General features: G+C 38.6%; 2 protein-coding genes across 2 annotated transcripts; both read left to right on the forward strand.

Annotated features, from left to right (window-relative positions):
- The first annotated feature begins 4,709 nt into the window (after positions 1-4,709).
- Positions 4,710-15,874, forward strand: LOC137934366 (UNC93-like protein 3). The gene is made up of 12 exons (XM_068778655.1): positions 4,710-5,221; positions 5,492-5,541; positions 5,670-5,878; positions 6,150-6,313; positions 13,886-13,949; positions 14,051-14,164; positions 14,257-14,301; positions 14,454-14,701; positions 14,831-14,921; positions 15,078-15,190; positions 15,350-15,473; positions 15,617-15,874. Exons 1-12 carry the CDS (start codon positions 5,208-5,210, stop codon positions 15,791-15,793), a joined length of 1,413 nt encoding a protein of 470 aa, XP_068634756.1. The 5' UTR covers positions 4,710-5,207; the 3' UTR covers positions 15,794-15,874.
- Positions 15,875-15,953: 79 nt separating this feature from the next.
- On the forward strand, positions 15,954-16,835 carry LOC137934376 (uncharacterized). Its single transcript, XM_068778666.1, has one exon. It carries the CDS (start codon positions 16,248-16,250, stop codon positions 16,614-16,616), a length of 369 nt encoding a protein of 122 aa, XP_068634767.1. The 5' UTR covers positions 15,954-16,247; the 3' UTR covers positions 16,617-16,835.

The raw sequence follows: 16,835 nt of genomic DNA on the forward strand, positions 1-16,835 counted from the left end.
TTATAAAAATGAGTGATGTGTGTGTAACATTTAAAAAAATTCACCAAATGGTACACACTCAGTACTAGAAGTAGATTCGTGTTTTGCAATCTAACAATGGTACTGAGTTTGTCGATGCTTCTCTTTAGGGGTGGTATCGAGCCGAGCCAAGCCCGAACCTGCCTATGTTTGAGCCGAGCTTGATTTAAATATTTTGAACTCAAGCTCGAGCCGAGCCCAGTCATGAGCCTAAAATTGTTATTGAGCTCGAGCCCAAAAATTTTAACCGAGTTCGAGCTGAGCTCGAGCTTCAACATACATTTAAAATTTTTCAAAAAATATATATCAAATAAATTGTATATAAAATTATGCATACATTTTACATAAAATTGGGCATGACCTCTACATAAAATTGGGCATAACCTATATATATATATATATAATACATATATAAGATTTGGCATGAACTCTACTTAAAATTGGGCATAATTTATGTATATAATACCTGTATAAAATTCGGCATGACCTCTACTTAAAATTAGGCATAATCTATATACATATACCTGCATAAACACTCCATAAACACTCCATAAAATTGTCTATACATTCCAGAAACACTCCATGAAATTGTTTATACACTCCATACACTCCATAAAATAGTCTAAACACTCTATACACTGCATAACATTATGAATAAACTCCATACAATAATCAAACAGAACAAAATTAAATGAAATATCACTATCAATTTACAATCACCCAAATAAAAATTATAAATCCATTATAAATTTACAAACTATAGTTGTTTCTCTTTATGCTACAAAATAATATACGTCCCTGAATGAGCAAAATCTCCACCTATGACAAAAACAAAAAAATAAAATTAGTTATTGTCAAATAAAAAAATACTCTTCCACTACTAGTTACTGAATGTCGTTAAAAATATTAAAAATACGTCATTGTCAGGTGGCAGAGCAGCGGCAAGGGAGGTGGCTGGTGCGGATGGAATTTCATTATCAGGTAGCAGAGCAGCGGCACTAAAAACGGTTAGTGCATTCAGAATTGCCTCGTCTGGTGGAAGAGCATCGACACTAGAGGTGGCTGAGGCGGACGGAATTGCATCATCTGAAGGAAGGGCAGTGGTTGGGGCGGATGGAATCACATCGTCTAGATATGATGAAGAGTTTTTTTTTTTTTTTAATAAAAAAAAAATCTGCAAGCACGAAACTCACATGTGTGAAAGCCCACGTGCGAGTTTGCAAGCTGCGCACGTACGTGCGCAGGACGACGCGTCCAAGGGGGGTGGTGGTGGCATCGGCAGACTAGAGCAGTCGGCGCTATGGCCGGAGGGGTGAACGACGGCAGCGGGGTTGACCAATTTCGGCGGTAAATCAACGACGAGAGAAGAGAGAAGGAATATTCGGGGATTCTGTACTGTGTCGGCTGGCTGGGGGCAGTCGGCGCTGTGGCCGGAGGGGCAAACGGCGGTGATGGTGAGACAAAATCATGACAAAGACTGCATCAGCAAAGATGAGTCTGTGCGGCACCGACACTATGGCTATCGGTGTGAACGATGTGAGGCTGAGTGGTGTAGTAGGGGATGGTCGCTTAGCGACGACGTGCGGCTGTAGGGTGCCGATTTTCGGTGGGCCACGGGAGCGATCGACGGTTGCAAAAGTTCGGCGGGCGACGAGAAAATCATGCTAAAACGACATGGAAATGGCAGAGAAGCATGGGAAATGGCAAAGAAGTATGGGATTCGTAGAGACGGAATGGCGGGACTCTCTTCCGGTCCCAAGACAGACTCCCAAAAATTTTCTAAATCCCCCCGATACCTGAATAGCCACTCGTTAAATTAACGAGCCGGCGAGCCGAACCTGGCTCTGGTCGAGCTCGACTCGTTAATTTAAAAGAGCCAATTTTTCATTACGAGCTCGGCTCGAGCTCGAGAGATAACTAATCGAACCGAACCGGCACCGAGCTAAACTCGAGCGGCTCGCGAGCCGGCTGGGTTAAAAGCCACCCCTACTTATGTTGGAAACTTTCTAAACAATCATGGAATTCGTCATTAGACCTCATGCACTTATATTCCCAAACAAAATGGATTGGCAGAGAGGAAGAATAGACAACTTTTGGAAGTAGTGCGTGCCTCTCTCTTTGTCATGAACATGCCTCGGTTTTATTGGGGCCAAGCTGTCAAATTTGCTGCCTACCTTATCAATCGAACATCTTCTCAAGTTATAGACTTTCAAACTCCTCAACAAAAACTGCACTCCCTAATTTCCATTCCCCATCTTCTGAATCTTGAACCCCGGGTTTTTGGGTGTATTGTATATGTTCATATTCCAAAAGTCTTGCAAAATAAACTTGATCCATGTGCTAAATGATGTGTTTTTGTTGGCTATTCTGATTTTCAAAAAGGATATTGGTGCTATGATCCACAAACCTGAAAACTCCATGTAACTATAGATGCCTCGTTCCATGAATTAAAACCTTATTACTCAGGGGGAGTCTCACAGAATTCTCTTCTGGGGGAGAGCTCAAGTAATGAGAATAATGAAGGGGCTGAGTTTATTGAGTTAGAAACGGTGAATGAATTGTTTAATCAACAAGAGAATAGTGGAGGTGCTGAGTTAGAAGTGGTGAATGAATTTTTTAACCAGCCAGGTCTCCATGATGTGCAATAAGACTGTGCTCCCAACCATGAAGCTGAGAGTGAATCATTAATTGCTCATGAAGAATCCTCAAAGTTGCCTCCGTCTGCACCATCAACTGAAGAATCAACCCAGAATGTTCCTCCTTAGGTAAATACGAATCCTGTGTTTGATGAATCTATTGAAACATGTATTCCTACAGAAAATATAACTCCTAGATATCCACAAAGATTGAATAAGGGAGTTCTAAAGAAACAGTATGAACCTGATCCTAAAGCCAAGACCAAAAACTCAATCAACAACTATGTGTCCTCCCATAGGTTGACTAAATCGTATGCATTTACTTTTGATAAATTATCCAGGGTTTCTATTCCTAGTAATGTATAGGATGCATTAGCTGATCCAAAATGGAAAAAGGCGATGAACGAAGAGATGAAGGCTCTACAAAAGAATGTCACGTGGGAATTTGTTTCACATCCTAAAGGAGTGAAGACAATTGGATGTTGATGGGTGTTCACGGTGAAACTCAAACCGGATGGAAGTATTGAAAGATATAAAGTTTGACTAGTTGCAAAGAGATATACTCAAAGGTATGCGATAAACTATCAGGATACTTTGGCACTAGTAGCTAAGATCAATACAATTCGTATTCTTATATCTATAGCAGCAAATTGAGACTGGCCTCTACAACAATTTGATGTTAAAATGTCTTTATCATTGGAGACTTAGAAGAAGAAGTCTACCTGGATATACCACCCGGAGTTAAAAGTGGTTCTTTATGTCAAGGTAAAGTCTGTAAATTGAAGAAGTCATTGTACAAGCTAAAACAATCACCTAGAACATGGTTTGGGAGATTCTCGGCTACAATGAAGGAGTTTGGCTATAAGTAAAGTAACTAAGATCATACTTTGTTTTTAAAACACAAAGAAGAAAAGTAACGGTTGTAATTGTGTACGTTGATGATATGGTCTTGACAGGAGACGACCCATGTGAAATGCAAGCTTTACAGGAGTATTTAGCCACTAAATTCTAAATGAAGGTCTCAGACAACTTAAATATTTTTTGGGAATTGAGGTGGCAAGATCGAAACATGGATTTTTCCTTTCACAAAAAAAATATGTGTTGGATTTTCTAGCCGAAACCGGAGTGCTTGATTGTAAACCAGTAGAGACGTCCATAGAAATGAATCATAAGCTCGGAATTCTCCCAGATCATATCCCAACAAACAAAGGGCGTTATCAGCCAATTAGTTGGAAGATTTATCTACCTATCACACACAAGACCAGATGTAGCATATGCAGTGAGTGTTGTGAGTCAGTTCATGCATGCACCAAGTGAAGAACATATGGAAGCGGTCTATCGAATCTTGAGATACTTAAAGAGTGCTCCTGGAAAAGGTTTGTTATTTACAAAAAAAAGTATCTCTAACATTGAAGGATACACAGATGCTGATTGGGCAGGAGATCAGACAACCAGATGATCCACGTCTGGTTACTTTAATTTTGTGGAAAGTAATCTTGTCACGTGAAAAAGTAAAAAACAAAAGGTAGTATCAAGATCAAGTGTTGAAGCTGAATTTCAAGGCATGACTCATAGTGTATGCAAATTGTTATGGATAAGAAATATACTGAGGAACTTAGGGATTGAATATGCTGAATCTATGAATCTCCACTATGATAATAAGGCAACCATCGAAATTGCAAAAAATCTTGTTCAACATGATCGCACTAAACATGTTAAAGTTGATCGTTATTTCATCAAGGAAAACCTCGATGCAAAGATTATACAATTTCTTTTTATTCCATCTGGGATTCAGCTGGTTGATATGCTCATGAAGGGAGTATCAGGGAAAGTATTTCATGGTATAATTGACAAGTTGGGCATGATTGACATCTATGTACCAACTTGAGGGGGAGTGTCGGAATCAACTGTAAATTGTGTAAATTGTTACCGTAATTATAGAAACGATTTGTTTCCTTGTTTTTTTCCTGATTATAAGTCCAAATTAGGTTGTAAATGTATTATAAATTCATGAAGAGAATAATATCTTGGGAAAAATTCTTTGAAATCCGTCTTTGTTATTTGTGTTAGTCGGTTTTACAATGATATTTTCGACTAGTTGGCCAGGTACAGCAGGAAGCCGACGATCACGTCACGGGAGATCCAGGCCTCCGTGAGATTGGTGCTTCCAGGCGAGCTTGCGAAGCACGCCGTTTCGGAGGGGACGAAAGGCGGTTACAAATTTCACGAGTTCTTGAATCATGTCCTAGAGATAGCTAGGATTTGTCATTACATGTTTCCTCTTCATTTCTATACTTGTTTCATCTGTTATCTTGGATGTAAAGAAATCATTTTCCCTGAGTCGTGTTCTTTGCAATTTTCCTAAGCGATTGCGCTTCAATGTGTTGAAGGATGAAGCCCCCCTCTGGCTTCCTGTTAATATGAGAATAGAGAATTCGATTTCAAATAGAATTTATCTTTTCGCTAAAGCTGATCATCTGTGTTTATCTTCAACTGCAGTAGAAGTCAAAACGCTCATGAACAAATTCAAGCGATCTGCTGCTGGCAGATCTCATGACGATATTTGCGTAACACTCGCGAACTTTGTATTCGATCTTATGTGATTATTTCAGATGAAGTGTTCTTGTGAAGAAAGTGATATTAGTTAAAGAATTGAACCGAAAAAAGGCACCAAAAAACCGAGGCAAGATGATGACAAAGGCATATAATTATTTAAAGTATTAAATTTTAATATGACAATAATAAATACGCTTGTTTTTATATGTAATAATAAAATTATTGTCTCTGGGTAAGACGCCAATGCAAGTTGAACATCATTGACATTTTTATTTCTTCAGGCCGGTCAAGCTCTTCACCCCGGAGGAGAGCGATCGTGACATCTGTTCTGGTGTTGCTCTTAAATATTCACCAGATTCTTCGATCACATCGATGAATTTGAAGTTACTTTTTTCTCACGTCTTCTAGTGGCCGGCTGTTAATCAACTCTTTCGTCATGGCCTCTGGTTTTATATTTAGGGTTTTCAAAGGTTTGTATTCATTGTAGAGCTACTGCAAGCAATTCTGGGGGAATGGAGTCTGTTGATGCTCGCGAGGAGGAAGCACTGCTTGTCCCCGGAAATTCGCCACGGAGCCATGAAAGAGATGTTCATATATTGAGCTTTGCGTTTTTATTCATTTTTTCAGCTTACGGAGCGGTGCAGAATCTGGAGAGTACCGCGAATAAGGTAAGAACTGCGAAGTGGTACAATTCATAGAACTTTTTTGCAGTTCTTTCCTTAACTCGGAGTAGCTTAATTCGAGTCCATTGTCGACGTTTTGGGAATTTAAAAATGCTAATGATACGTGGGTCTTTCGCTGATGGCCGGTTGGTTACCAAAATTTAGTTATGCACTTATCTTGTTATTTTTTCTTCTTAGGAGGGCTTCGCTCAGTTTCTGGTTTCCTGGTTTTTATTGATTTGCCTTTGGTGAGCTGATAAAATATTTTACTCTTCAGGAGAAAGATTTGGGTACTACTTCAATGGGAATATTGTATCTATCTTTCACGTTTTTCTCATTAGTGGCATCTTCCATGGTGAGGGTTCTAGGATTGAAGAAGTCATTGGTTCTTGGGACGACTGGTTATTGGATTTTCATTGCTTCCCATCTGAAACCAACCTTGTAAGCTTTTCTTATTCTTCTTCCCCTTCTTTATACCAGTACTTTGAAGAGAAACATAGGAAACTGAAAGTCAAAAGTGTTAGTCTCCTTGAAAGATTAATTTTCAGGTAGTTATCATCGCCCACAAATATTACCAAAGCAAACCCAATTAGAAATTTTTTTTTTTAAACACAATTAGAAAAGAAAAAAGAAAACCAAAGCTGAAAAAATAGTTTATTTTTTTCTACGTTGCTTCCTTATAGCTCTTCAGGCAATTATTCATCTTTAGTATGTCTCTTTCCATGTTTTTCCTCAAAATGGGATAAGGGAGTTGAATGTTTTCTATGATTGCTTCTTTTTAGCTCTTCGGACCATATTCATCTTTGGCATATCTGTTTCCCTGTGTTATGAACATCGGTAGTAGCAACTTGCTTTAAGTGTGAGGGAAGAAGATGAAGATAATAAGATAATAAGAATACTTGAGTTTAAGCGAGAACAAGGAAGAGGCAGGAATAAACATAGAGAAAAGAAGCAGATAGAGAATGAGAGAGATAGAGAGCAGATACAGTGAGGAATGGAGTTCAACGGGCACTCCCCTCTACATTCTCCTATTTTTAACTTACAACTCAAGCAACTAGAGCATAAGCAAAACTAGGACTTTGCTAATTTAGACAGTTAGTCACAACAACTTTAATTAAAGCACCTTTATCAACTTAAGAGCTTTTTGAAACGAAGCTCCTAATGGACTCTAGACTCCTTGGCATGCATGAACAGACCTCTGCACTAATCTCCTATGTCATAATACATGCCCTTACGATTCCATTCCCCTAGAAGATCAGCCTTACCCTCAAGGTTGAAAATCTGGATAATTGAGGAGGATTTCATCTTCGACTTCCCAAGTAGCATCCTTGAGTAGGGTATGGTTCTACTGTACAACAATTTGTCTGAAACCTGTTGTTGTGGCGAACACATCATTTCTTTAAGATGGCCAATGGCCGAGGTTGAGAGGCCATCAAGCTCAGGGTGGCATTGAGTGTGCAATGGGATAAGAACCCATAAACGGCTTCAACTATGAGACATGAAAAACCGGATTGATGGAGTGATAGGGATGCTCCAATTTGTATTCAACTTTTCCAATTCTGGCCAACACTTTGAACGGGCCATAAAAGTGAGGAGAAAGTTTGTGACGCCCGTGGACAACTACTGATTGCTGCCTATCTGGTTGGAGCTTCAAGTTTACTTGATCACCGACTTTGAGTTGGGGTTCACTATGCTTCTTGTCATATCGAAGTTTCTTACGGTGCTGGGGAAGAGTAAGGCGGTGCTTGAGATTCTTCAAAATATCATCATGGGTAGCCAGTGTCCTTTCGAGTTCTGCAACCTGGGTGGTGTCTAAAACATATGTTGAAATAAGTAGGATGATGCATGATAGGAGTATGATAGGAGAAATGTCGTAGTAGTGCTCTGCCCTATGGGAGAGTGAGACCCATTCCTTTGGTTGGTCACCTACAAAACAATGTAGATTAGTTCCCAAGCAATAATTGAACGCTTTGGGTCCATTTGTTTGGGGATGATAGGCTATGCTCATTGTAAGGAAGTAAAATTGAAGAAAAATAGAAAAAAAAATAGAAAGAAAAGAGAAAAAATAAGGAAGAAAGGGTTGTTGTATAACAACCTGTTGGATGGGGAAGAAATCTACCTCCCATCAGGTTTTATTTCTCGCTTAAGTTTTTTTGTTTGAGCTACCCTAAACATCTCAATGTATTAATGCAAACAGAATTTGACAATGGTTGCCACCCAATGGAAAAAATCTCTGGTGGTCCCAAGTTGGCACGATTGACATTGAAAAGATAAATCTGAAGGTAAGGTAGGAACTGGCCCAACTTCAAAGATGATGAATATCTCAACTGTAGATGCCAGTAGATCTAACTATTATTTGTTGTCTTAAACAATATCCAAGTGATAGAGGTCTCCTCTCTCATATCCGAAAACAATCATCCTCCTCATCTGCAAATCTTGAACACACAATGAGAAGGAAAAATGTAATAGAATAGTTTAAGATTTATGAGTTGGCTTATTGTCAATAGATTGACTTAAAATTAAGGAACATAAGATAGAAGACAATAAAAAATGGTGTGTTGGGTGAACAACCTCTTCACTTGTGACAGACGACAAAGAACCTATGCTAATTGTTTTGACTTACAAGAGGAGGAAAGAGATAAAGTAGTGAACAAGGATGATGTACTTGATATATTGGCTAATGCCTCATAATCAATAATCCGTGAAGATTGATAAGACACATAGCATAGGTGTACCAGGTGTAGCTCGAGTGGCATTGGCTGAGGATGAAGTGCTGGCCACAATACGAATAGAAGTAGGAATAGCTATAAGTTGGCCTAGTCGATGAAAGAAGTTACTGAAGTTCATCCTATTGGTAGATCCCTGTACACTTCCAATACCGTCAAATACAATAGGATTGGCCTCAACCTCCTCCATCACGACTCCGTCCTCGACCTCCCTTTCTTCCTCTAGATGTCTCATATCGAGTGGGAGTGAAGGACAAGTTAAGAGCTACAACATCTGAAGTCTTAGTGTCCCTGTTAGCTGTGGATACAACTACATTTTTCAGTTCTTATCACCTTGTTATAAGCTTTCTCTAGTGTAGGGACATTACCATCAGCTAACATCTGTAAGTGTAGGGCCTCATATTTAGGTCCTAATCTATCCAAAAATCAAGCCTCTTGTATTTGTCATTCTTTCTCACATAGTTTTACAAGGTCCATAGTGAAAGGATAAAACATTGCTATTTCTTGCAACACCCCACACATTTTTGTGAAATAGTTTGTAACAGTCTTTTCATCCCTACTCATACTCAAGAACTTCATATATAATTCATAGATATGAGACAAATTGTTTTCTTAATAAAAAATAGACTTGAGAGTCTTCCACATGTCCGTAATAGTGTGACAACTGATTACTTGATTACTTACATGGGGTTGCATAGAACTTAGCATCCAACTCCTCTCTTATATACTTTGCTTTTTTCTTTGCAATCGAAAACTTTTTAACAACTCTTGACTAATTTAGATAATTTAATCCATTTAAATTTATTGAAGTAATCTGAATATAGTCTTTTGTTCGAAAATAATATAAGGGGTAGTTTGGTCTTTTCATATGGTCTATATTTTATAGAGAGGGTACTATCTTATTCAGCATGTTTAGATGTCTCTATGGTCCAATTTTCATTGGAGGTTTAGATTGGGAGCTATCAGTTAAGCGTAATAAGGGTATATCGGTCATTGTCCTCATTCTCACTTAAGTGAATAAAAGGATAAGGGGTTGAATTCAGACCACAATGAGAGCTCCTCTTTGGCACTCTTTTCCAAAGTCTTCTTCTCCCTTTTTCCTCTTCTTGTTTACTCACAATCTTCTATATTTCAGCTTTTTTACTTGGTATTAGAGCGATAGGGTCCTGATTTCAAGCCCATGAAACACCTTTCCGTCCTCCTTTGAACCCAACACCTTCTGAGAAAAGGGGATTTCAGAATTGGATATTGACTGAGGGTCAAGGTTTGAGTTTTTTGAGATCTTTTTTTTGCTATAACCCTAAGGTTGATGGTTAATACTGTCTATTGAGCAGTTCTATGTCTACTTAGAGTCCAAAAAAGGGATTTTTGACTTGGGATTAAACCCATCTATCGTGTGCGCATATTACATAAGTGATTGGTGTCTATGTCATCTTTTGGCTTACTGATGTCAGCCCTCTTGTGCTTCAATTTTACTGATTTAAGGCTGGATTCACATATATTTCACTCTTAATGTATGATGTTCACAAACATCTTTGATCAAACCCTACTTTGTGAAGTGAGGCCCACATAGTTTGTGTAGGCATCTTGCTTTTGTGAAGCCTTTAGTTGGTTGTTCTGCCTGTTATTTGTGCTTATGGCTGATTCTAGTGAAATAATCACCCCCTCAAGGGAATTTGGAGGTGTGGGCAGATGGAAGAGATATTGAAGAGAAAAGAGAGGAAATAAGGAGAAAAGAGAAAATAGGTCTACAAGGTGCAAACTGCTCGATAGGGGAAAAGTTGACCCCTATCCTCCTCCCATCGTCTTTTATTAATCTCATTTTAAGTGATTTTTTCAACTTGAAAAAATAATACCCCTGGTAAGAGGATATACATTATGAGTAAAAAAGTTTTAAAGCATCCAAAATTTACTAGATTAACCACACCAACTTTAAACTATTTGCTGAATTTCTGGAAAAGAGAAAAATTTCACTAACTTGTTGTAATTTGAGTACACGAGTCTCTATTTATAATAATGGAAACAAGTAGAGTCCAATTACAACTAAACTACCCTTATCCCAGTTTTACCCAAAGTTAAACACTAAAAGATAAGTCCTAGAACAATTGAACAACTGAACATAAATAGAAAACTAACTTAACTAAAACACCTTTAAACTGAGATTCTTCTGTGAGACCTTCCATAATAATTCTGGCTTTGTAAGACTTCTTGTTGTGAGAGTTATGTGAGACTCTTCCATACTATTATGCACCTAGCCAATACTACCCAAAAGACCGGCCTGTTAGGAGCGGAAGACATAGGTACTTAACCCAGGACCACAACATCATACCCATCCTTAAGAGCCGACGATCACGGCGGCTTAACACATAGCGACAAGGGACCTAGCCTAACCGGGAAACCCTGCATTCCGGGGTTCGAGATCACCCGCGTTCGTTGGGAATCGAACTCAGGACGTAGCGCTAGCTCTGATACCAAATGTTATGCACCTAGCCAATACTACCCAAAAGACAGGCCTGTTAGGAGCGGAAGGCATAGGTACTTAACCCTGGACCACAATATCAACCTTGCTCTTCAACACTCCCTCTCAAGCTGGAGTTTATAACTTCAGCTTGCGATGAAAAGGATTCTTGAAAATTCTTCAAAGATGCAATTTTTTTTTGGGAAATAGATGCAAAAAATTCATCTTTTGTGCTCCCATTTCTTGAATATTTTGGTAATACCACAACATATAAAATTCTTCATTGTAGATTATACTACTACTTCTTCTCTAACTTGGAATTTAGAAGGAGGTGCAACCACTGCAACACTCGACTTCCAATCTCATCCCCATACTTCTCCTTCTATTCTTCCCTTCAAGCTGGGTCGTTCCCAACTTGAAACAAAAAATAAATAGTTGTAGTAATGTTCTCCTCTATCAAGGTTTCCCAAGGATAAGTACGAAAACAGACACAGACACTCAAAAAGTTACAAAATGGGTGATAAAACATAAGTCAAAACCAACCTCAAAGGATTTCAAACAAAAATAGTGATAATAATCACTAAAGAGGGTAATTCCTATAACTCAAAAGATGACGATAAAAACCCAAAGGGTACCAATAAAAAAGTCTCAATGAACTTAAAAACACCCATATATAAAAAAAGACGACCAACCAAAACAATGTACTAAGGGATTGGCCTGAGAGGGTAAACGAGAATAAAAAAAGGATGGTAGCAGAAAGGTCATGAGTAAAAGGGTAATGGGGGATTAAAGGAGATTGTAATGGTAGTAATGAAATAACTGAACAAATTTCACCAAGTATAACTTTTTTTGGGGTGACCACAATTTTTCGGAGTTCTATGCGGAAGATATACAACCAAGTAACAAAAACACAAAACTTGAAAACAACATTGATGCAAAATATTACATATCTTGAATGAACACATCATAGAGTGATTAAGTTGGACCAAAACTCTCTGATTAGAAGACAAATTTGGTTAAAAAACATGGATTTTAAGAGAAAAGGAAACTCAATTGACGTCAATGCCTGGAGAGATAATAGGAGAGAAAGTAGGAAAAAAAGAGAGATTTTCGACATAACTGACCTTTGGTACTTCTAATATCAATATCTCCCAAAATATAGCTTAGAATCACTAACGGTTTGTTGCTCAAGAAACTAGAGTCAAATAGCTTTAATTTGATATCTAATTTGACATAAAAAAATTCTTTCTTGAATATTTTATGACCTCTTGATTCTCTTCGTTCTATTGTTTGACCTTGCCGACTCCAATACACATATCTCCTTAAATATAGATCAGATTGACATGAAATTTTCTCCTTATGAAACTAGACTTTGAATGCCTTTCATACAAGTATAACTTTTCTTCAGAAAATATACTTCTTTTGAGAGAAAGAATTTGATAGATTTCAAACTCTGTAATCTAGCAGAATTGAGTACCCTTTCTTCTTTGGCCAGCATGACCATTGACCAAGAAAACTTCAGGTACTGGGACGGGAAAGAAAGAAAAAAATGGAATACAAACCTAAACTAGTAGTGATTATAGATCAGAAAAGGATCACATTATCTCTATGGGTTGACCGAGTCAACTCACATAACCTGCTCTGATACCATGTTCAATTTTTGGAAAAGAGAAAAAACTTTACTAATTTGTTGTAACTTTACATGAGCCTTTATTTATAACAGAGGAAAGAAATAGAGTCCAATTACAACTAAACTACCTTGATCCCATTTACACCCAAAGTTAAACACTAAAAGATAAGTCCTCGAATAATTGAACAACTGAATATAAATAGAAGACTAACATAAATAAAACATCTTTAAATTGAGACTCTTTTGTGAGACCTCCTTCCATAATAATTTTGGCTTTGTAAGACTTTTTGTTGTGAGAGTCATGTGAGACTCCTCCTTTCCTGCTCTTCAACACTACTAACCCAGGTCACTTTGACTACATTATTACAAAACTACCCACAACATTACTAAAATACCTCTGACTTCTAACAGTTTTAAATCACAAAGTGGAGTTAAAACCATTGTTTAAAATATGAAGGGGTACATGTCAATTTTGCAAATGCAATGACTTTTAAAGAGCGAATATGTTGATTTTTTTGCCCCAAAACAGATTGATTGTTTCGAGTCATCCTGAAATGCTACATACTTTTATTGTTTCTTCTTAAGACATGTGGCTAATGATAATTTTTAGCTATGATCTTGACAAGAAAGAAAGTTGTGTTGTTTTAGTGCTGCTTGTGTTTATCCGTGAATTCAGTAGGTCCAGTGAGCCAACAGTTTGAATTGTTAAAATTGGTGAAAAAGTTAACCTAACTATCAAATTAGCCTAGTATTTTTAGTTTTTAACTCTCACAAAGGGTTTAACTTTTTCTAACTCTAATTGTTTTAGTCTAAGAGGGAAAAAAAAACAAATGATTAAATGGAAAGATAAAAATGGAAAAAGTAAGGTGGCAGTCGTTGGTTTAAGCGAGAACCTGAAGGCAGGGAGAAGAAAAGGCTGCAAGGTAATAAACAGTCAAAAGATGTTTTTTTAGGAGTAATCGAAAGCCAATTCGGGCTTTTATTTGTCAAAAACATTACATTCCTCTTTTACAATTAATAGATTTGTGGGCTCCTCTATTTTTTATGCCTTTTGTAAAATCTGACATGGCTGGTTACATCCGTTTTGCAGATGTAAAGTCTCATTAGAAGCTGCTTGCCACGATGATATAGTTTTTAAATGAAATCTGATCTTGTTGATTTAGCTTTGGTTGGACCAGCCTGATGATTTTTCATTGCAGGTATACGATGGTGCCAGCTTCTGTCTACCTTGGTTTTGCTGCATCAATAATTTGGGTGGGGCAGGTATGAAGAAGGAAAGCATAATAATTACTAGGTTTCTTTTATATTCTCATGATTGAAAGAGGGAATTGATCTCTTGGCTTTGTCTTACTCTGGTTTGCTAGGGAACATATCTCACTTCTGTTGCACGTAGTCACGCAAGTGATTGCAATTTGCATGAAGGTGCAGTCATTGGAAGGTTCAATGGAGAATTTTGGGGAATTTTTGCTAGTACCCAGGTAAATAGTCGTCATTTTCATGTTAATCTTTTTTGCATGGTTCCTTAAAGATACACATTCCCTTAGCTGAAGTTCAAATTCTTGGTTTGCAGGTTATTGGCAATTTGGTCTCCCTTGCTTTGTTGAGAGGTGAAAAGGTTTGTCTTTGTACCTTATATTTTTATGCTGTTAACTCAATGATGATTTTGTCATCTACTGCTGGGAATTCCCAGTGAAACTTTCAGGTTTTTTTTTTCTCATTTACAAGCCATTGAGCCAAAAGGTGGTAAAAGGTGATATGGCATTGCAGGGTGGAACTTTTGGTGGTAAAACTTTGTTATATACTGTCTTTCTTGCAAGTGTGACAGTTGGGATTATGTTGATGTTTTCTCTACGCAAAAGGGATGCTAAAACAGATGATCTTCCACCTTCCTCTACCAATTTCTATGCAACTCTTGGATCATTATTGAAATTGGTCATTTCTCCTCTCTGTGACAAGAGAATGCTTTTGATTTTACCTCTTCTTGCATATTCTGGCTTACAACAAGCATTTGTGTGGTAAGTTCATAATTAATTTTTATCCTCTCCATGTATATATATACATTTCATCTTAACAAAGTTTTTCAGATCTTGCGTCCAATGATGTTTTTATTTTATCCCCCCCTCCCCCCCCCCCCCCCCCCTCAGGAGTGAGTTCAACAAGTATGTAGTAGAACCAGCTTTAGGTGTCCCTGGAGTTGGTGGTGTAATGGCAGTGTATGGCTTTGCTGATGTTATTGTAAGTATGCACTTGGATACAGTGATTGTCTTGCCATAGTTGTGTATGTAAATGTTGAAATGGTTCTTAGCTTAGTTTCGAATCTGATATCCTTGTATTGGTCCTGTATGCATTAGTTTAACAGCTTCTGATTACTAGTTGATGCATCTGTATCAGTGTTCAGTTGTTGCCGGTAGATTTACATCTGATCTCTCTTCAATTACATTGATTGTTTCTGGTGGAGCTTTCCTTCAGCTCCTTGTCCTCCCAAGTCTTTTGCTGAAATACAGGTAAATTTGCGTTTTGTCATATGCTGAATAATGCCCATTACCCATTATGAGTTTCTCTTCGCTGTGAGCTTCAGTATCTGGTTCTTCACTTCAGTGATACTTTTATCCTAAAATGTGATTGACCAATTTGCTTCGGTTTTATTGGATCTCCATGAACAGCATGACAAGCGGTGTACTTCGTTATATATTTCCACTGCTAGTGGCAGTCATATGGGGTATAGGTGATGGGGTCTTCAACACTCAGTTGAATGCAACATTGGGAATGCTCTTCAAGCACGACACAGTAATAAGTTCAATCCATTTTCACAATTCTATTAATCACCCATTTCAATTATCCTTTAGAAGGCTGAACTGTCCATGTTTCTAAGCTGAATAAACTTCTCTTTCAACTCTGTAGCTGACTCTGTCAAACTGGATAAATTTCAGGAAGCAGCTTTTGCTCAGCTGAAGGTTTGGCAGAGTGCTGCAACCTCAGTGGTTTTCTTTGCAAGCCCTTACATCACCTTTGAGGCCATGGTGGTATTCATGATTGCCGCAGTCTGCATTTCTGTTGGTTCTTTTCTTTATCTAACACTGAAACTTGAAAGGGCATTTGGTTCCTGAATCTTCGAGGGACGACAGTCTCACGTAATTGTCTTGCATTTTTAATTTTTGAATATCCAGTTGAGACAGATTTCTAGTTTACCAAGTCTCCTCTTGTTCAATATAAATGGTTTAAGAATGCTTTATATGTGGAGAGTCGTTTGTCCGGTGTGTCCATGATTTGCTTCTTCTCGAAAGCAGCCAAGCTTTCTGATAGATGTTCAGGTATGGTTAGGTCGCCTAATGTTGAACGGTTTCATCTTCGTTCATCTTCCAGATTAGAGAAAACCCAGTTTAAATTCTGGTCATCCATTGCCATTGACGAGAGCTAGTCGATCATGGATTAGTTGAAGGGGCTCCAGCTAGTCAAATCAATAGATGTCTGTTAAGTGTTCGTTGATATTCCTCGCAAAAAGCTCTCTCAATCGCATAGGACCAGAGCTTCTCCTACAGCTTGTGCTAGCGCCTGGTAGCCATGACACGCTCCTTCCGCATCCCGTTGCCTCTCCGCAACTTGATCCGCGACAGTCCGGTGGTTGCCTACGCAGTCTCGTGGACTACGCTGCTAACGCTGACGGTGGCGGTGGCGTCGTTCTCTCCGGAACTAGCGTTTGTGTCTGCGATTTCCCGGTCTTCGAGCTTCTCGAAAGCCTGCGGTGAGAAGGATACCATCAGAGTGCCGGTGGGTGAGCCTGGGCAGGTGGTATGCTTGCCGGCGCAGCTTTTCGGGAGATCGAAGATGGATTTGCTCGTGCCCCCGCTGTTTGCCGCCGTGATGGTGACAGGGTCTGCCTGCTTCGTGAAGGCGATGGCGCTGTGGGAAGGGAACAATGGGACAAGCTGAGGAGAGACTCTCCGGAGCTGAAGATGGAGAGCTGGAAAGCGCCTGTGATTTTCGTTTTGCTTCAGTGATGTAGTGAATAATGAAGAAATGGCAAACGTTAAATTGGAGGAGTTTTTTCGCATCTGATTTATCGATTTCGTGCAGGGACTGGGTAAAATGTAGCTTCTGGTACATGATCTTGGGATGGACGTATCTGAATTCTGATATAGAGGGATACGC

The sequence above is a fragment of the Aristolochia californica genome, unplaced genomic scaffold (assembly GCF_029961685.1).
Source record: "Aristolochia californica isolate CCGP_79_NKW_82.1479 unplaced genomic scaffold, dmAriCali1.0.hap1 SCAF_10, whole genome shotgun sequence".
Lineage (NCBI taxonomy): Eukaryota > Viridiplantae > Streptophyta > Magnoliopsida > Piperales > Aristolochiaceae > Aristolochia > Aristolochia californica.